General features: G+C 36.1%; 3 protein-coding genes and 1 long non-coding RNA gene across 11 annotated transcripts in view; 2 read left to right on the top strand and 2 right to left on the bottom strand.

Moving 5' to 3' along the window:
* The window catches only part of LOC124426210, a 28,363-nt gene extending 25,839 nt beyond the window's left edge, over window positions 1–2,524 (top strand). For 3 of the 5 annotated variants that reach the window (XM_046967620.1, XM_046967619.1, XM_046967617.1), the window contains exons 7-10: window positions 93–323; window positions 389–472; window positions 533–630; window positions 716–1,522. In XM_046967620.1, the coding sequence (XP_046823576.1) occupies window positions 93–323; window positions 389–472; window positions 533–630; window positions 716–820 (518 nt within the window). In that variant the 3' untranslated portion in view covers window positions 821–1,522. Of the gene's footprint in view, window positions 1–92; window positions 324–388; window positions 473–532; window positions 631–715; window positions 1,523–2,385 lie in introns of those variants that run through there. The other 2 variants (XM_046967618.1, XM_046967621.1) reach the window with 2 other exon arrangements.
* LOC124426213 (twisted gastrulation protein homolog 1-A-like) lies at window positions 1,600–7,333 on the bottom strand. 4 transcript variants are annotated; one of them, XM_046967626.1, is made up of 4 exons: window positions 7,254–7,333; window positions 3,262–3,490; window positions 2,842–3,048; window positions 1,600–2,627 (listed from the first exon to the last, which is right to left on the bottom strand). In XM_046967626.1, exons 2-4 carry the CDS (start codon window positions 3,482–3,484, stop codon window positions 2,320–2,322), a joined length of 738 nt encoding a protein of 245 aa, XP_046823582.1. In that variant the 5' UTR covers window positions 3,485–3,490; window positions 7,254–7,333; the 3' UTR covers window positions 1,600–2,319. The 4 variants fall into 4 exon arrangements, with proteins under 4 accessions (XP_046823582.1, XP_046823580.1, XP_046823579.1 ...); XM_046967624.1 differs by having other exon boundaries at window positions 6,386–7,325; XM_046967623.1 differs by lacking the exon at window positions 7,254–7,333 and adding an exon at window positions 5,053–6,253.
* A 1,097-nt stretch (window positions 7,334–8,430) lies between these two features.
* On the top strand, window positions 8,431–10,882 carry LOC124426216. Its single transcript, XR_006942669.1, has 2 exons — window positions 8,431–9,513; window positions 9,698–10,882. It is a non-coding gene; the product is annotated as an uncharacterized LOC124426216 (long non-coding RNA).
* Window positions 10,883–11,508: 626 nt separating this feature from the next.
* LOC124426209 (aminopeptidase N) lies at window positions 11,509–18,431 on the bottom strand. Its single transcript, XM_046967616.1, has 14 exons — window positions 17,883–18,431; window positions 17,516–17,775; window positions 17,216–17,416; window positions 16,948–17,103; window positions 16,519–16,848; window positions 16,212–16,362; window positions 15,827–15,953; window positions 15,607–15,700; window positions 14,660–14,843; window positions 13,570–13,780; window positions 13,166–13,443; window positions 12,891–13,090; window positions 12,621–12,797; window positions 11,509–12,545 (listed from the first exon to the last, which is right to left on the bottom strand). Exons 1-14 carry the CDS (start codon window positions 17,955–17,957, stop codon window positions 12,095–12,097), a joined length of 2,895 nt encoding a protein of 964 aa, XP_046823572.1. The 5' UTR covers window positions 17,958–18,431; the 3' UTR covers window positions 11,509–12,094.
* Window positions 18,432–19,497: the final 1,066 nt, after the last annotated feature.

Below are 19,497 nucleotides of genomic sequence, written 5' to 3'. Positions count from 1 at the left end.
AATAAACTTTAGCAAGGATTAGTATAATTGTACTCGACAAAGTAATTAATAAGATATATATATATATATATTTTTTTTTTGGTTGACTATAGGTATAAGGCCATCGAATCAGTTATCGGTTTACACTACTCAGCACATTCCTGGTGTAACTTTAACTACATGTAATTATGAAACAAATTACGATTCAACGATTTGGCCTGAATCACGTAGAGTATGTTCACCAAGATGTTGGCCACACGATTCTCATTCGAGCGATCATTCCGATCAATCTGGACATCGTGACAGCGATCAAAGTGTTCACAGTGGAGATCATAGAGATTCAGGTAAACTTTATAATCCATTTAATTAGATAGTTCAAGCAATATGATCGTTTGTTTTCCCACCACAGAGCAGAGTGTTGCTAGTGGTAGTGGTTATGGGGATAGCAAAGATAGCATTCATTCTCATAGCGATCACAGAGATAATGAACTTGGTAAGTTTTTGCTACATAAGGTAGATTAAAAGGTACAGGAAATATTTTTTAATTTCATAGGAACAACGGAGGCTTTACCATCGCGAAAAAGTAGTTCTTCGACCGACTCTTGTGTCTCTGCTTATAGTCGTTCTGGTTCTGAAAGTGCTGGCGGTGGGGTATGTGTTAAAACGATTGACGAATAATTATTCCTTCCGATCAAAAACTCAATTTTTATAATCTCGGTATATTTATAATTTTTAGGAATGTTCAAGGTCTCAGTTATACTGTATGTGGAGCGGTAACGATGTACCTTTCATTAAATTACCAGAAAGCAGTGAAGTGCAGGACGAACATCCGCCGACCTAAAGTGTGTGTTATTTTCTACTAGCCCCTAACAGCCCCCCCCCACCCGGTTTCATGTAATTTGATATCGTGTCGACGAATTAGTGAATGTCAATTTCATTCGAAACACTTGGAACTTATAAAACAGAAATATCTGTAAAACTAAATGGCCAGACAATGTTTTTAATGTAGCAGAATCACATAGTGATTCGACGAATTCCATTGGTGACATTTACATGTTTGATATTTAATGAGCGCAGTATGACAGCGGGTTTTAACTTTTAAAATGGCTCATATAGATTGTGGGTCTATATAAAAAGAAAAGAAAAGAAAAAAGGAAAAGGAAAAAAAAAAGAAAGAAAATAAAAATAAAAATAAAGAAAAAGAAAAACAAACCAAAAGGAAAAAAAATCACATAACTATTGTTATCCGTTATTCTTTCATATTTATACTCCAAACGAAAGATTAACTAAGTTCCAAAGTAAATTTAATCGATTGGAACTTATCAAAGTATGAAAAGACCATGTGAAATTTGTTTGTAATAATATAATTACGTTATTGTCGTGAGTCGATACATTTCAGTGCAATAATGAAACATATCATAGCTCATAATTTATTACAAGTAACAGTGCGTATCGTACATTGTGTTAATTAGTAATGATTTTGTAATTAATGCGAAAGAAACGCATTATCGAGCGAAGATGTAATAAATTCGTAAATCAATAATTTAGTTTCGTATTCGGCAGTGTTACTCCTAAATGAGGTACTAGAGGAGGTACAATAAAGAGAGAGAAAGAGATAAATAGATAGATAAATTAGCCGAATAGTATATTTGACGTATTTACAATTTTATTCGTATGGCACAGTATAATTGATAAAACATACGATTCGATAAGTCGGTAAATTAAATAGATATTCGCGAGAAAAGGAGGTCGTTTCAAACGAATTAAGTGATTCTTTTTGATATGCCGCTGCAGTCATGTACAGAGACGAGTCGAATCTCTAAAATATTTCTTTATCAAACAGGCATTTCTTCGTGTTGCCTATTCCACCGGTCCATTTCGACTTTTGTCGAATACGTTTTTCCAAAAGGAACTTTAAGTCCTGGACGATGCATTGACTTAAATATTCATTAAATATTCCTTAAAAATTTTTTTCCCTTCTAAAGAAACCGATAGTCCTTTTAAAATTCTTAAACGCTAAGAGGATCACACTAGAGGATAAATATTCTCTACTCGGTGTTCCTTATATAACAAGCCCTTTTTGTTATGATTGCACCGTTAAAAAAAAAAAAAAAGAAAGAAAAGAAAAGAAAAAGAAAAAAAAAAAAATTGAAGAAAAAAGAAACAACAACAACAACAACAACAAAGTTCCTCTCCGTTACGGATCAACTTGTAAATTTTGTCTATCGTTGATTAGATCATCTCACATTGGGAAAACAATGATGGATTTTGTTGAAATTGCACTTTACGCGAATATTTCGCTTAGTTCGTACGACCTTTTTTCAATTTTCCCTTCGTCATCTAATCGATCTCATCCTCCGTTAATTCATCTTCGTCCTGACCAAAATCATCGTATTGATCCTTCAGGTCATCCTCCTCTTTATCCATTGGACAGTGAATACACCTGGATTCATTGATCCCGTAATTGATGCACGTGTCACCAATACACTCGCAGCAGCCATCGTGGAACCACCTATAGCTGGTTGCGCCCATACTCTGACAGGAAGCTCGACACTTGTTCCAAGAGTTACACTGTGCCATGAACGCCACAGTACAGTTCACCGTCATCACGTTTGGCTTCAAAGGATGCATCTCTTCCTCCGCGGTTTCTATATCAAGCACATATATTCCGATACATTATAATCTTCAATTAAGTGTCGCATGTTTTTTCTGTGTCTTTTTTTTTTTTTTTTCTTTTTTTTCTGTTTCTTTTTTGTTTATTTTTCTACTTTTTCTTATTTTACTTTTGTTCGATCTTTGAATTGAAAACTTTTACAAGTATTAATTATTAAGGGGAAAAAAGTTTTCTTATCGGACACTCACGCATGTGATATTTGATTTCTTTTTCTTGCTTCGGCGCGAACAAGGACATATCAAAATCCACCGGATAGGTAAAGGTGAGCCAACGTTCGTGCGGATCCGGTTCTGCTGTAAGAGCTTGGAAGAGACCAGGTACCGGTTCGCTGAAATCTTCCACGTGGGATTTTTTGCTTAACGGGTTGTCCGTGATGTTCGGCTTTGGGCAAAGATCTTTAAAAACATCGATAGAAGGAATATTCAATCTCTGCTGGTTATAATCATTTTATATTCTTTTATATATTCATTTTTAAATTGATTGAAATGATTCTTCTTTAGGGGGTTGGGCGACGGTTCGGGAAGGGGAAGGGAGGGGGCGACGACTGGGGGTTTTTTCTTTTTTTTTGTTTCGTTTCTTTTCCTTTTCTTTTCTTTTACAGAACTTACCAACGCAAGAGCAACACTCGTCGTAGAGGTAGCTGAGACATGAGAAACACTCTTTGCAGCAGGTACAGGTGACGAGGTCGCATTTACAACTTTGAGTGAGCATGCACTTACTAACGACGCTTGCACAGATCGCTTCGTTGCAGGCTTCCGAGTAATCCGTTCTAGTCGCCAGGAGAAGAATTCCGATGGTAAACGCGGTGATCAGCGCGCTCCGGCACGTCATCGTGTTCTGAACAAAATTCGTGAATGGAATTCATTATTTCCACGATGCGCTATGAACAAGTCGATGCCAAGGAAGAAAGAAAGAGACAGACAGACAGACAGACAGAGAGAGAGAGAGAGAGAGAAAGAGCCAGGCAGTTCGCGTCTTTTTCAACGTTTCGGCCGACGACACACGTTGATTACGACGATAACGCTCGATTAAGATTATTAAGAATATTCATGAACGTGAGTCAGTACTTTGTGGTGAGAGAGAGAGAGAGAGCGAGAGAGAGAGAGAGAGAGAGAGAGAGAGAGAGAGATAAGAGAGAGATTGTACGTGTGAGAGCGAAAAGAACGAAAATTTCAGTCCAACGCGAATACTGGACTACGCGTTAAACCGAAGTCCGATTGCGTCGTACTTTTCAACTGTCATAGGAAAATCACTTGTGCGCGTACGATTATAGTTAAAACTATACTCCGATATGTTTACATTATCTCAACGTATATTAGATCGAACGATAATGATTTTAAATTTAATATTTCATATAATTCTTTTAATACATTTCTTTTTTCTTCTTTTTAATCTTCGCATGATTAAAATTACTCGCGTGTTATGAGTTGAAATTGCGTCATAATTAAAACTATATTGATATGTTTACATTTTCTCGTCTTATAGGAGATCGAATGATCTTCATAATAATGAATTTCAAAACTCATCGGTTGATATTTACATTTTTTTCATTGGACGTGAGACCGAATGAGAAAATTGTTTTAAAATATAATATTTCATTTATTTCTTTCAATACTTTTTCCTGTTTTTGCAATTTTTTTTTTTCTTTTTTTCTTTCTTTCTTTCTTTTTTGTAACCATCACAAAATCACTTTTTTCTAAACATCACACGCGCCTGCGTTCATAGTTTTCCAATTATATTGATATAATTAAAATTTTTTCAATTTATATGACAACGAATGGAAATTAATTATATTGTACGCATGTTTCATATTTAATTCAATACTTTTAAACTGTCATGAATATCGATTGTGTGCGATCGTAAGTTAAAAACTTATCTCTTAAATCTACATTTTTTTGTGTTATATGAGAAACAAATGTGTAAATCATTGAGATATCGCGCTTCGTATTAACACATTATTATTAAGAACATTTACGATTATTATTGATTTTTCAAATAACGAGTAGTAATCGAGAATGAAACATTTAGAAAATATGAGGTCGCAGAAATGATTACTGATGAATCGCGGCGTGAATCAGTAAATCGCATGTTAAATCGCACACACGTTATAATCCAATGCAATGCAATTACGTTGAATACAGTTGTATCTTTCTAAGGTGCCAATTAAATGTCTATTTATATCGAGTATAACCACATTTTATAATATATATATATATATATATATATATATATATATATATATATATATATATATATATATATATCAAACAATAAGGTGAATCACTAACTCGAAAACATATATGCGCGTGGCAGGAATAAACAAGCGTATTGACGACGGAATAAATTTATATTAAAATTCATTTCGATTGAGAACGAATTGTCATATTTTACATACATACTTCCGAGAATAAAATGAAAACTCCGTAGACTGTATAAGAGTTTTCGTTTAGACGCGTAGTCTCGAAGACATTAACGGGACGACTAACAGGACCGGCGTTTAGTTCAGCTTTTTCAAACCTGGATCCCCACTTTAATTTTAAAAAGGTTCCAACGTAAACCGAGAGACGGTGTCGCACCATTGAATGGGGAGTGGAGTAGTACGACTTTTACGATGACGATGACGACTACAATGACAACAACAATCATGACTTTCAACCAATTATCGAGTATTCTTCTTTTATGTTAGCGTGTCTAATACACTGATCAATGTGCTACCCCATTAATCTTTTCTCTTTCTCTCTCTTTAGCAACCCTTAGAGATATGAAAGTGATTGTGTACTAAGAAAGAGTAATTATACTTGATTTTGAAGTGACAGAATAATACTTATTACTGGATTAATGATTAGAATTAGATGTTTCTCTTTCCTCTTTTTTTTTTTTACGAACGATTTAATTTGTATCCTTCGTGATTATACTTTTCTTATAAACATATGCTAATTTCAAATCGTTGATCATTGTAATGAAGAAGAGTTTAAATCAATGACGTTTTATCGTATACTCTTACAGGTAAAATAGTAATTAGATTGTTTACGTTGAAGACGCGCCAATGCGTATCCGATGGCTCTATAGAAATTCCATTTCGATCAAAGTATAGACGTTGTCCGTCATCGTCATGGACAGACGCGTGCTTGTTAGAGCCTCGCCTTGTTCTGGCCCGAGGCGATGGAATAACTTCAATAACAAACGGCAATCGACTCCATGGATGAAAGGCAACAGTGATGTGTATGTGTGTGTGTGTGTATGCGTGTGCACGTGTGTGTATGTATATACCTAGCATGGTCGCATAAAATGCGAATAGGCGAAGGACCGCAGTCTGTGTTTCTCTTTTTAATCCTTAATAAGTCGTATTTATTTATGTCAAATGATCTACGAACAGTATCAATGATGTTCGATTTCTAAGGATCGATGCTATGATTTTTTCATATCAACCAGTTGGATCCAATTCATAGAAACAATTATTTTTCTAACAGTTTCATCTTCGGACAGATTAAAATGGAAAACAAAAAAAAGAAAGAAAAGAAGCAAAAGAAGAAGAAAAAGAAGTGAAAGTTCATTGTCAAAGTTTTTGAATGTTGAAAAAAAATTTTTCTGGATCGATCGGATCTCTCGATCTGGATGCGATTGGATCTCTCTCTCTCTCTCTCTCAAGCGCGCGCGCGCGCGCGCGCGTTTAATTACTTACCTCTGATCTCGTAGAGAGACGGTGCGCATTTGGATTATATCGATATTTACCTTCCACATCTATCGGCGTATTTCCAGCGAACAGGAGCCCGCTCGTACCAGTTACCTACGCGTGAGAAACTATTTTAAGAGCGCGCAACCGGTTCGCGTTGCGACTGGTACAAGACATTTCCTTCGTGAGCCGCGGCGTCTTGACTGTTGAAACTCATGTCTAAGAAGAACTCGAAGAAGAAGTGGTTCCTCAATGGAGGACACTGGGGACCAGGTGAATCCTTTGGAATATTTCTTATCGGTTAAACCATTGGAATTGATAGTATCGTTAGACCGAACGATATTGATCGTTTATAAAAGTAAGTTCGAAGTTTCCTTTTTCTTTTCTTTTTTTTTTTCCCCTTTCTTTTTCTCTGTTTTTTTTTTTCTTTCTTTTCTTTTCTTTTCCCTTCTTTTCGATTCCTCTCTTATTCGATAACTTTCTTATTTTTCTTCTTCTTTCGGTATGTTTTTCTTAAGTGAACTAACTCTCACCCATCGAGTAACACCGTTACGACACTTTGCTCGATACGCTGTGCTTTGCGACACTGCCTGTTTGCTCATTGAAAAAATACAACTGGTGAACGGAGATTACGAAGGAGAGGAAAAGGAGAAAAGAAAGGAAAAGAAAAGGAAATGGAATAAGAAGAAGGAAGAGAGAAAATCAGAGTTTCATGATTGTCGATTGAATCCTAAGGTTGATGTCCTGGGGTTAAAGAGAGACAGAGAGAGAAAGAGTGAGAGAGACAGACAGACAGACAGATAAAGAGAGAGAGGGAAAGAGAAAGAGAAAGAGAGAGAGAGAGAGAGAGAGAGAGAGAGAGAGAAATAGAATAAAAGAGATAGAAAGAGAGAAGCTTGCGAGGGGGCAAACTTTTTGAAAAATCACTTGAAAACGGTGCACGGCGGCGATTCGTAGCGGGTGTGACGAATCGAAGAGCGGCTCTCATTGGACTGAATTAAGGAAGAGCGTGGACCGAGAGGACCGCCGCCGTAGCGGAAGGCGATGGCAAGAGGAGGAGAAGAAAAAGGAGGAGGAGGTGGAGGTGGAGGAGGAGAAAAAGGAGGTGGTGGATGATGGTGGTGGTAGCGATGAGAGTCGTCGACAGGAGTGGAGAGGAGAGAAAAACGAAAGAAAGAAGAGAGAGAGAGAGAGAGAGAGAGAGAGAAAGAGAGAGTTGGGTAGTCCGGACTACTGACTGCACGAGACTGGTTTTTGATTTTTTCACGACTTTTTGTTTTACCTGCTCTCCTGTTGCCTTTACCAACCACCATCTTTCTCTCTCTCTCTTTCTCTCTTTCTCTCTCTTTCTTTCTCTCTCTCTCTCTCTCTCTCTCTCTCTCCCTCTCTCTCTCTCTTTATCTCTCTTTCTCTCTATCTGTCTCCTACTCTTCCTTCGCGTCCCACCTTTGAGAAACGGTGTAACGGAGTCTCGAGGGACTCCTTGAAGATCGGCAAAGTCGGTCGAAATATTTTGCGAAAAAAAGAAAAATATTTGAACGTCTACTTTTTTCTTCCCTTTCTTTTTTTTTCTTTCTTTTATTTATTTATTTCTTTTTCTTTTTTCTTCTAATCGCTCCTTCTGTACGTAATTAATTAATTAATTGTAAAGTATTCAATTGTGAATAATTTTGCGCGAACGAGTTAGAACTTGTTTACGTAGGTTCGTTTATGAGAAAAAAAATTTATATTTATCTTTAATAAATGTCGTTTGCTGTTGTTGTCAATAGAAGCCAAGAAGGCGCGGAGTTAAATATCATTTAAATTCCATCGCGCTTCGTTCTACCTGTGAATCGTTAATGAAGTAAACAGAGTTAGGTTTGAATCATCATTATCATCATCATCATCATCATAGTCATTATTTACAATAAGATGCCACCTTGCATTCTTGAGTTTGCCGAGCCTTTGACAAATGCAATTATGATAATTCATTTGTTTAAAAATACAATTACTTAGGTAATTTTAATTCGAAAAATAAACATCGATGAAAGTGATTGTAATAATGTAAAAAGAATGTAATCGTTATTGATTATAAACGATAAATGATTGTTATACTTTTCGTGAGATTTGCTTTGGGGCGGGGAAGGGGGAAGGGAAATGTATGGTTCAACAGCGTCCATTTCGTCGTTGACAATCGCGTGTATTAAGGAAAAAGAAGAAGAGGGGGTTGCGATTATCGGCCACTGCGATCGTGCTCGAGTACGAGCTCGTATACATACGTACATTATATATATATATATATATATATGCACATGATAGTGAGAAAGTGGAATAATGATTGGTGGGTAGGGGTAGACTTTTTAAACATTTTTTCTAAGCGTCCATTATGTCCCTCTTTGCACAAAGTATTAACGGGTTATAATATACGACATATTAATCAATAATATGATTTTTCCTTACGATTAGAGTGTTATATCTTTATTACGTTATTATCGTTGAGAACAAAAAGGGAAAAAAAATAAACGAAAGAAAAGAAAAAGAAGAAATATTTGAGTTTAAAAATCGTACCTTCGTGAATTAATGACGACGGAAAGATTCCGAGTAATACCACCGGGGAATGTATAAAATTAGAGAATATTAGGGGGATAACGTGTGGCAGTTAGAAAGGGAAATTGAAGAAAATGAAAGGAACATGATCCCCCCACCATTCGTCATTATAGTTTCTCACTGTACATACGTATGGCTGTCTGAAGAATGGATGGATATACGGAGATACGAGGTTGTACGTCGTCCATCGTGCAACCTCTCATTTCCCTCCTACTGCAATCAACGGCATTTAAGCCTGGGTTCCGAGCGTTTAAGCATTTAGTCGGCTTCCGCCATATCTCTACACGTATTCCGAGCATTTTTTTATGGATACATGGCTAACACCGACCCCTCCCGTCTATCCCCCTTGCCACCCCTATCCCCTTGTCTGACAGATACTTCCTGGAATACTGACATAAGGATCGCAAAGAGAGAGAGAGAGAGAGAGAGAGAGAGAGAGAGAGAGGGAGAGAGATGAGATGAGACGAGACGAGACGAGACGAGTCTCTCTCTCTCTCTCTCTTTCTCTGGAGATAGGCCAAGCAGATTATCGATGGGTCATCTTAAATCGATACGCAGAAACGACGATCGATGTCCGCGATGGCTTTATGGAACTTCATTGGTACGTTATTAAACGAATCTTTTATTTAATTTTGATAATAAAGTGAATTGCGATCGAATTATTTTTCTATAAATCGAGTAAAAAAATTATAAACGAAATATATTGAAATTAGGAAAGAAAATAATATCAGTACATTGTCGTATAATATCGTTTAATTAATAATGTTAACATATATAATTTTTAGATTGGTTTTCATCGATTGATTCGAACGGACGAATTGATTTTCGACGAGCGTACGAAAACAGACAGGTTTCTCGTAAGTGAGGGTAAATTCATTCTCCGGAGAGGAACTTGAATGTTCTCGTTCCTTCGCTATAGGTGGTCCTCCGTTTTCAAGTAGATACATGCCTGTATGGCATCAGCCGTGAAACTTGGATCACCCTGAAGAATGAAGAAGAACCATCGGCACAACCATCACTACCACCACTACATCAGAACACCACTACCACTAGCATCATCAGCACCATTACCATCACCATCAGCATCACCATCGTCTTTCGTGGTGGATCCTTGTGATGGGCACAACATCGGCTTTAGTAAAGATTCGAAAGGAATGGGACACGATCGAAGAGAGGACCGCACACGTATAGAACACCGCGTGTGCGTGACTTTGCGGCTTTCGGCTTTCCAAGATCGTTTTTTTTTTTTCTTTCTTTTTTTTTTTACGGGAGGACGAACCGAACTCGAAAAGACAAAAGGCCCTGAGGAAAGATGTAAAGTGGGAGAAGATTGTTAGAGAGAGGGAGAGATAGAGAGAGAGAGAATGTCAGGTATACGAAGGTCGTTAGCTCGAAGAAAAATTAGCCGTTTGTCGGAGAGAAGTTCTGGGCCTAAAGATGGGTCAATCAGATACGAAAACACTTGTCGGTTCAAGCATTGTCCGAAGGTAACAGGTCTACAAAAGATTGTAGACACAGGTATACCGTCCTAATGACTGACCTGAGGAATTCAAACCTTTACGAGTCCTTGAATTTTTTTTCTATCCTCTCCTAATCTCTCTTTTTCTTTCTCTTTCTCTTCCATTCTCTCATATCAGGATATTTCCTTCCTCCGGTAAATCGTCTTAAATTTATCTTCAACTTCCTCGCTCGTGTCATTTCAGTCAAAACTGAGTAAGGATAATTTGCCAGCTATAGCGGACCGATGATAAAATCTTTGTTTTAATTTTACAACAAATGCACTTACCGTGGGGTTCATCGTAAACCTTCGCAAATGTCTCGTCATAGGGATACTTTGTCATTTTCTTGAAAACAAAAAAAAAACAAAAAAAAAAAAAAAAAAAACAAAAAAACAAAAAAAAAGAAAAAGAGAGAAAATGTTCTCCTTTTGTACAGGAAATAAGTATTACTTTTCAAAGTTTTATCGTTAATCAGTTTTTATGATTCATCAAAAGTATCTCTATCGTCGGTCGGAAGTGAAAAGTCGTGTTAGCGGACAAATGGTAGCGTTTTCTCGTGGGTATAATCGTAAAACTTAACGCTTTCCCTTCTTCCAATTTTTCGAGGGTGAAAAACACGCTTCTTGTTTGCCGTAAGAATCGAGATAAGCCTATGAGTCATAAAACGAGAAGAATGTGAAAAAGGTAAATGAGTTTATGGCTTTTGCTTTCAAACGTGTCAATTTACTTCGCTAATCAACTTTACAAAGGCCTCATTATGTCTATGAAAATGATTCGTTAATTACGTCATTTTTAATAGACATTAAACGTTAGAAATTTATTAACTTTATGATAAAAAATGAACGTTTTTATTATTGCTTTTCTAACATCGTTGATCGGTCGGTAAAAGAGTCGGTCGGCTTCCATCGTAATAAGGAAGACCTCAGACGGTAAAGAAGTTTATAATTCTCATTACCATTTGATGGTAATGATTAATAAAAGTTTGAAAATATGAAAACAATTTTTTCGTCCTCGGTACTTCTTAATTAAATTCTAAATCATTCAGTTTATAAGAACGTTCGATCATAAAATTTAATGATGAAAAAGTAAAAAATTTCTTAAGCGTATTTCGAAATTTATTGATTTTATCGTTTATACATTTATAACATAAATTTTGTTATATTAGTTAAAATCTCATATCCGAGGTATCTAATATAAGATTTTTCTACGTATACTTTTTCTATAATAGGAACTTTGCTATCTCTTTGATTTATTTCTTGATAAATAAAGCAAAATCTACATAGTAATCGATATTAAAATGCGGCACTATCACCAGGGCAACGCTACGTGTCTACGGAATGGTATTATTGAAATCACGCGGAATGACATTAATATCGAGTATTTGGAACACGATGTAATGAAGCTTGTGGTATTCCAAGCGTCATATAACGTCGTTGTGCTCTTACATGTATAATCTATATTTAACTAACGACATCAATTGACCTCAATATTTTCCATCGTTCGTCGGCGGCCTGCCGGAATTTCGATTATGAGTACCGATAAAGTTGCTCGGCGAACGGCAAAAAATATAATTAAAAATAGGAAGCAATCATACGATGGATATGAATCGTCATCGAATTTAGCCTTGGTTTCTTCATTGCTATCATTGCTAATATTTAGATCAGCTAAACGTTTTATAATATATTAACCTGCGATAGGTGTTATGGTGGTGGTAGTCGTGTAATCGGTTGCAACTTCGATATCTTGCAATTGTTCTTTCGAAAGATTTTCGTCCAACCAAGCTTCGATTATAGGAAGATTTTCTTCGCGCCAGCTCACCTCCTGATCGATATTTTCCAAAGCTTCTTGAATGATGCCACTGGCTGATTCAAGTTGACCCCGTCGACTCTGATACAATTCGTACACCATGTCGTAACCTTCTTGCGTTTTGAACGAGGAAGTCGCCGAATTGACGATACCATCCCAAAGATATTTTCTATTTTCGAATCTCTCTTTAATTGTGTCCCAGTGCTCAGTTAGGAAATTAAAGAGGGTCGTGTAACCCGCTACACCGCCGGTGAGCATGTTAAAGATTAGTTGAATGTCAGAATCGGTGAAGTTGTCGTTCTGGTCCAGAATCGTTACGTTCAAGAGCCTAAAGAAAATATTAACGTTATAATAATTTCATTATTATTGTATACATATATATATATCACTTTTATCTTTCTACCTTTGAATTTTGTAAGTATCTTTTGGACAACCAGCCAATGTTTTCAAAAGATAGGTACGTTCGTTTTGCTTCCTCTCGAGACTATTTTGAGGGAAATTAATAACCCTTTGCAATCCAAATTCCCATTCATCTATGGTACCCCATTTGTATACCGGACAAATGAATTCGTTCGCAACCCTGGAAATGAAGTTTAGATTTTTTTTTTTTATATATTTCTCACTCGTCCTTTATCGGTCAAGTAAAAAAAAAAAAAAATTGACAAAGCCTTACGGATTTCCTTTATCAGGTTCCGTCTCCATCAACCATTTACTATACTGTTCTCTTGCCTCTTTGACGCAAGGCTCGTAACCAGCACGACAGAGGAAGTTCTTGGCCAATCCTCGTATGTGAACTCTCCAAGATGGTTCACACAGTCGCCCTTTATCTCCTAACTTGTCGTAAAGCGGCTTCAACAGGCTACGTATATAGGCCTAAGATATCGATAAGAATAAATTTTCGTTTTGTTGTTTCAATCAATCGACGAATTATTGTTTATCAGGATATACCTCGAATTTGACGTATACGTTGGATCCCTCGATACGTTTACCAACATGATCGATCATCGTAAAGACGGGTTCCCAAACAACGAGACTCGTTTCCTCTCTCAAGAACAATGTCATATTTAAGGCGATTCCAAAGCATAGTTCACCCGCATACGCCAGATTCCAGGAATCATGGAGGAGCTTTGCCCTGGTCAAAATTGGAATGGTTTCGCGGTTCGGTCCACGTAGAAATTGTGATAACATTTTCCAATTGCAGGGATCGTAATTCACCGGGAACATACCTATGACGGAAGGTATTTATTTATTTATTTATTTGTTTATTTATTTATTTATTTATTATATTTTTTTAATAAGATTGCATTTAAGTACTTACGTATTAAACGATCTCCAATCGTATAGATACTTACCTATTTCTTCTGGATTAACGATAATAAAATGATCCTTGCTGGCGATATCCTTGATCGTTAAATTTCGTGGTTCGTTTTCTTTGGTCAACCAAACGGAAGGTTTTGTTTGAGAAAAGTTCAAATTGTCTTCGGACAACATAACGATTGGTATATCCCATTGAGATAGAGCTTTGTTGTTAGGAATCGGCGGTGGTTCCCTCATATAGACTTTCTGTAAATGTGATAGATCGTATTTGCTGATGATATATATATATATATATATATATTATATATGTATATATATCGTTTTACATGTATGTTCAATGTTACGTTCGTTTGATAAATTCAAAATGATATTTCTATTCATTCGTATATCTTCGAAGGATACGCAACGTAAGTACATACATACGTACGTAAGTATTACGTCTTGCACATTCGCATAATTTTTTTTTTCGTTTTTAATAGAGAAAGATAAAGATTAAGTGGGATATATCTATATATATATATATCTATATCTCTATATGTATATATAGGATAGGTACTACGTATGCATGCATACATGTATATATATATATGTATGTGCGTATATATATATATGTATTTATGTAAATATATGTATGTATGTGTTGGTTAAACGATTACTATTTTTTTTCTTTTTTACGTTCATGCTCATAATCATAGCTTTTTTCTACTAACAAGGCAACATGCTAGCTCTCTCTCTCTCTCTCTCTTGGACGGTTCCATTATGTACTGAATGGATCGGAGGATAAAAATTACGTAAGAAGATTCCTCTTCGTTCACTCGCTTCTCTCCCTCTCGATACTATTATTTTCTCATTTTCGCATAGTTAAATCTTTGAATTTCAAATGTTTTCCCGAGCGACGACAAATATTCGCGTATTTTTTTGTATAGTTAGTTACCTACATATATGTATTATTTCGATAAGTAGATACTCTTTTATCTACGTTTATAGTAATTGGTCGAAACAATTTGATGATGGCCATGTATGCATCAACGATTCGTTTTTATCCATGGGAATATGCGGTTAAACGCGATATACGCCGCGTCCCTGAGAATGAAAATACGCTTTTGTTCGATCGGACCTGCTCACCTGGCTAAGAATAATGTCTCCACTTTCGTAATCGCGAATAACCGTGACCAATGGCAATCTATCCTGGTTGATCCAAGCGGTAGATACGCTTAAAATCGTCAGTCCTTGCGGTAGATCAGCCGTTCCAGCGGCTGCCTCGTCCAGACGAGTGTAAATATCCTTGGAAACGAAGACCCGTGGTTGCCTATCAACGATTAACAAATTTTTTTTTTTTTCCATTTCATTCTTTCTTCTTCTTCTTTTTTTTTTCTCTTTCTCTTCTTCTTCCTCCTTCTTTTTATTTTTTCCGAAATAACCAAGAAGCAGATTTTGTTCTGATCGTGACAACGCAAAGCATACATTTTTCATTCGTACGTATTATCTACTTTTATTTTTCTTTTCTGTAATCTTTCTTTTGTATAGTTCTTTTTTCTTTTTATTATCTTTTTCTTCTTCTATCTATATTCAACGATTCACCTAAGAATATTCTCCTCCTAACGGTGACACGAAACTTTCGAGAGAAACGTTGAACTCTTACAAGTATGTATATCGATCGTGGTTACCAACCCGTAACTAAACGGATTAACGGGTATATTTAAGACGATATAAACAGACACCCGATAATATTTTTCTTACGTTTGGAACACATAAAGATTTAGCATAGAAAATACATGATCTAATATTATCAATTTTAGGAAATGAAATATATTTTTTAACCGTTAACCTCCTAATTATTATCTCTCAACCATCATATCCATTTTCATCGTCATCACCGTATCCCATTTTCCATTCTATACTCTTTAAGAACGAGGAGTGAAAACTGATGATGAGAGTATAATTGCCCATTGGAACGAATTACATCGAACGTTACGAATTTATCTCCCTTTGATCGGAAGTTCCTAAGTCGAAATCGACTTTGAATGAGTCCGTATAAATCTGCTTCTTGGTTAACTAATGAGACCAATTACTTCATGTCCGACTGCTGTTGAATAAAGTTCCTGACCCCTTCACGGAATACGTCCTTGCCTAATGTGTAATTGAACATTCGAAAGACCAACTCGGCTACGAATTAAAAAATGGAGATTATATGTAAGAAACGAAATTTAAAATTTTTTTTTTATATATTAAATCGTATTTATGTATTATGTAACTTTTAATTAAACGTAATTAAGTCGATTAACGATTTACCTTTGGCCACCGTTGCTTCGTACCTGATACCAGCCACTCTTGAAAACGGCACGGTCTTTCCAAATTCGTAGTAAAGAGAGTAGAGTATCGTCATCGGCCACTTTCCTTCCATTTCGTCGGGATTGATCTATCGATCGCGGCGAAGATATTTTTTTTTTTATTTTTCTTTATTATTACCCTTTTTTTTGTTTACGTTTTGTTTGTTTTGTTTTTTGTTTTTATTTATTTATTTATTTATTTATTTTTTCTTTTCAGTCTGGCATATTTAAACATAGAGTCTTTTTATTTATTTATCTGTTTTTTTCTTTATTATTATTATTATTATTTTTTTTTTTTTTTTTTTTTTTTTTTTTTTTTCTGACGAAGGTTCGTTAACGAGACTTACGTCCACGGTCGTCAGCGAAGCGAGAAAAGAATTAAGTGTCTTGCTCACAAGAGTGTAGTTCCAAACAAATGGTGTGATGTATTGACCGATCCACTGATAGATCAATTCATAGGCTGTATTCCAAATCAGTGGACTGCTCAATTCGCTTTCTCTATGAGTAAAGGAATAAGTGATAATAGATAAACGTGTATGAGTATACATACACACGCATGCACGCATGCACACACGCGCACACACACATATACATATATATATATATATATATATAAAGAAATAAGAAAGAAAAAGGAAAAGAAAAGATTTATACTTGAAAAACATTAGACCCCAACTGTCCGAAGCTTTGGCAGCACTGAACATGGGAATAGCCATGATGTCGAGCTTGGGGAGGCCGATAGAACAATTGAAATAATTTTGTAGATAGTTCATGATCTTGACGATTTTGTTCGGCACGTTCTTCAAACTATCGAGATAATCTTTCCTGGCCCATATTCTGATCTCGAGCTTTGTTCCATTGACCTCGTCGATTTCCTGCGTTGGCACGATACTCTCAAAGTCCGACACGACCAGAGCAAGCTGATAGACCGATATTTCAGGTGTTTCCATGAAATGATTCCAAATCATGTTGGGCTCGTCGAGTCTTTGAAAAAACAAACAAACAAACAAAAATATGTACATATATGTGTGTATACATGTTCTTTTTTTCTATAATCGATGCAATATACGATACATTACTTACACTTCCGTAGTTCTTTCTATCGGTGTGTTCGATCTAGAAATCATAGTTTTCGGATGTTTAACGTTTAACTTAAACGTTGCCTTATAGTGCGGATCGACCAGACAAGGAAACATTTTCTGGGCATAATTCAGGCGCAAATAAGTGGCGACAAATTGGCTAGAAAAAATTAAATGAATGCAAACGAAACGCTAGTAGTATATCACGTAACGCGCGGATTTCAATGAAAATGAGAGAATCTTTCGAATGAGTGCATAAATGAATTATTTACTGCGCTTGTCCTTCGGAGTCAATGTATTCGTTCCTAAAGAAGCCCGAGGTTTCGTTGGTCGTCAAATTACCCATATAATTGATATCCAGTTCTATTCTATCTCCCTCCTTCAACATTTGTTCCAAATGAATGACATACCAAAATTTTTTCCACGTTGGAAGTTCGGTTTTTGCGACATTGATCTCCAAAGGTGGCGGATCACTTTTTCAATGAGAAAGAAAGGAAAGATAATTGTAAATTTTTCAAAATTCTCATGCGCAAATTATTTTTCAATAGGATATTTTTTCATTATTATCTTACGTCTCTTCCGATTTCAATTCTCTGATCCTCACGTCGTTCGATATTTGAAGGTCCGGATGAGCGTTCACTGTTATTCTATCCAACATATCCATACACGTTACGTTTATTTTAACGCGACCCTTGAATTTACCTTCATCCATTAAAGGTTCGATCTCCAAATGATAACTACTTGGAATAACTTTTTCCGGCAATCTATGCTGATGTGCGGTATAATGATATATGTCGTTTAAATCGATACTGCGTTTCCATTTGTACGGTACCTGGATGATACATCGATGAATTTATTAAAATCGTATACACAAGGAAAAATAAAATATACCCTATTGATTGAATCTATGATAAGCTCGAACATCTATTATCCACTCACAATATTAGAAGATTTGCCTTCCTTCGATAGAATAGAAACGAGGAATATTCCAGCGACGATCGCCTTCCACCACATGTCGAGGCCTTTGATATAACCGATCCAATGAATTTTAATTTCAGCTCGTTCGACGGTTCGATCATAGAAAAATTCAAATTATTGAAAATCTAACGGGTTCTTGTACGATCTCTTTAATTATAAGTTACATGCGTCGTTAGGTTCTCTTTTAGGTTTTATTTTTACTTCTTTTTGCTTCTCTATTCCCTCTTTCTTTCTTTCTTTCTTTTTTTTTTTTCTTTCCTTTCGTTCCTTCTTTTTGTTTCCTCTTTTTTTTTCCTTTTTTTTCGTTTTCCTTTTTTATCGGTACAATCTCACAGAAATTGACCTTGAGGCGATAGGCACTCTCATAAACTAAATAAATTTCTTTCTCTTGGCTTAGGAACCTTATGGAACCATAGCCATCGTTGGACTGTCGTATCGAGTACTCTTCCTCGTATCGTACGCTCTCTATGATGGTCGATCGGTGGTCACTTGGAGGGTAAAACGAATGTTACAGAAGATGGTGAGGAGGATGGTGATGAATAAGAAAAATGTCAGGAGGAGAAAAAAATACGTGTGTACCGCGTGATACGATCTTCTTATCCGTAAGAAGAGTAAGAGCGAGATAGAAAGATAGAGGATAGATAGATAAATAGATAGATAGATAGAGAGATAGATAGAGAGAGAGAGAGAGAGAGAGAGAGAGAAAGAGAGAGAGAGAAAGAGAGAGTACAGATTGGAAACGCTTAGGTCCACTTAGCGAGGAGCCATAATAGATCGTCCATTATCCAATTCTCTGACATAGTCGTCACAAAAGGGCCTAATCACGTTGGTATCCGTCGTCGACGGATGAGAAGAAACAACGTCAATAGCCAATCCTAAGAACGTCAATGATAAACGAGAGTTCTGCCATTGGAAACATTGCATCCTTCTTCCATCTGACTCGATTTCAACATTGTTTTCCCCTTAAGAGTTGACTTGGACTATCACCTGTTTCATTCGATCCTCAGAATAGCATTCGAGTTAGCGATAAAGTATCCTGGACCAATCTCAACTTCTTCCTTAACACGAATGATAATTAAATTTGACTCGATTTATCTGTCATCTCGTTTAAATGGGTCAAACCTTTCGATGTTTTTCTTATCAGTACCAATAGGAGCAAGTACATATGCACTTGGGTATACATACCTGAATAAGAAATAATTTTTGGATGGGCTCGAATTAAATGAACTTTTTATAGTTTATACAAAGCTTGAATCTTAAATAAATTCATCGAATACTTTTAATATGTCCCCGTATAGAATGTCGACGAATACCAATTGTCTTTGAATTATCTTTCGTATATTAATTGTTCAAAGATGATGTAAACGAGTTAGCAAAGTGCACCCTACGTGTGACATCACGCTTTATAATATTGAACTTGAACTGTGTATGCCGATTAGCACAATTATAAGGTAACGACGTGCAATGACTGATACATCCGTTGAGACAGACACGCCTCCTTGTTCGACGAGCGGACACGAACGACCTTGCGTAATATCTACGGAAAAAAGGAAAAGAGGAAAGAGAAAAAAATAAA

Source organism: Vespa crabro, chromosome 8 (assembly GCF_910589235.1).
Source record: "Vespa crabro chromosome 8, iyVesCrab1.2, whole genome shotgun sequence".
In the NCBI taxonomy this organism is placed as follows: Eukaryota; Metazoa; Arthropoda; class Insecta; order Hymenoptera; family Vespidae; genus Vespa; species Vespa crabro.
Note: the sequence above shows the minus strand (reverse complement) of the source record. Positions and strands in the feature narration are given on the sequence as shown.

Excerpts from the sequence above, each read along its gene's own strand:
- LOC124426213 (XM_046967623.1), bottom strand. The coding sequence starts at position 5,232 with ATGGTGCGACACCGTCTCTCGGTTTACGTTGGAACCTTTTTAAAATTA. Across the intron at positions 3,491-5,052 it reads TTTTCATTTTATTCTCGGAA|AACACGATGACGTGCCGGAG; the intron begins GTATGTATGTAA and ends AATTTTGTTCAG. Across the intron at positions 2,628-2,841 it reads AGAAATCAAATATCACATGC|AAACCGCGGAGGAAGAGATG; the intron begins GTGAGTGTCCGA and ends TGCTTGATATAG.
- LOC124426209 (XM_046967616.1), bottom strand. The coding sequence starts at position 17,957 with ATGTGGTGGAAGGCGATCGTCGCTGGAATATTCCTCGTTTCTATTCTA. Across the intron at positions 16,363-16,518 it reads TGGGGTCTAATGTTTTTCAA|AGAAAGCGAATTGAGCAGTC; the intron begins GTATAAATCTTT and ends CTTTACTCATAG. Across the intron at positions 14,844-15,606 it reads CAACAGCAGTCGGACATGAA|GCAACCACGGGTCTTCGTTT; the intron begins GTAATTGGTCTC and ends AATCGTTGATAG.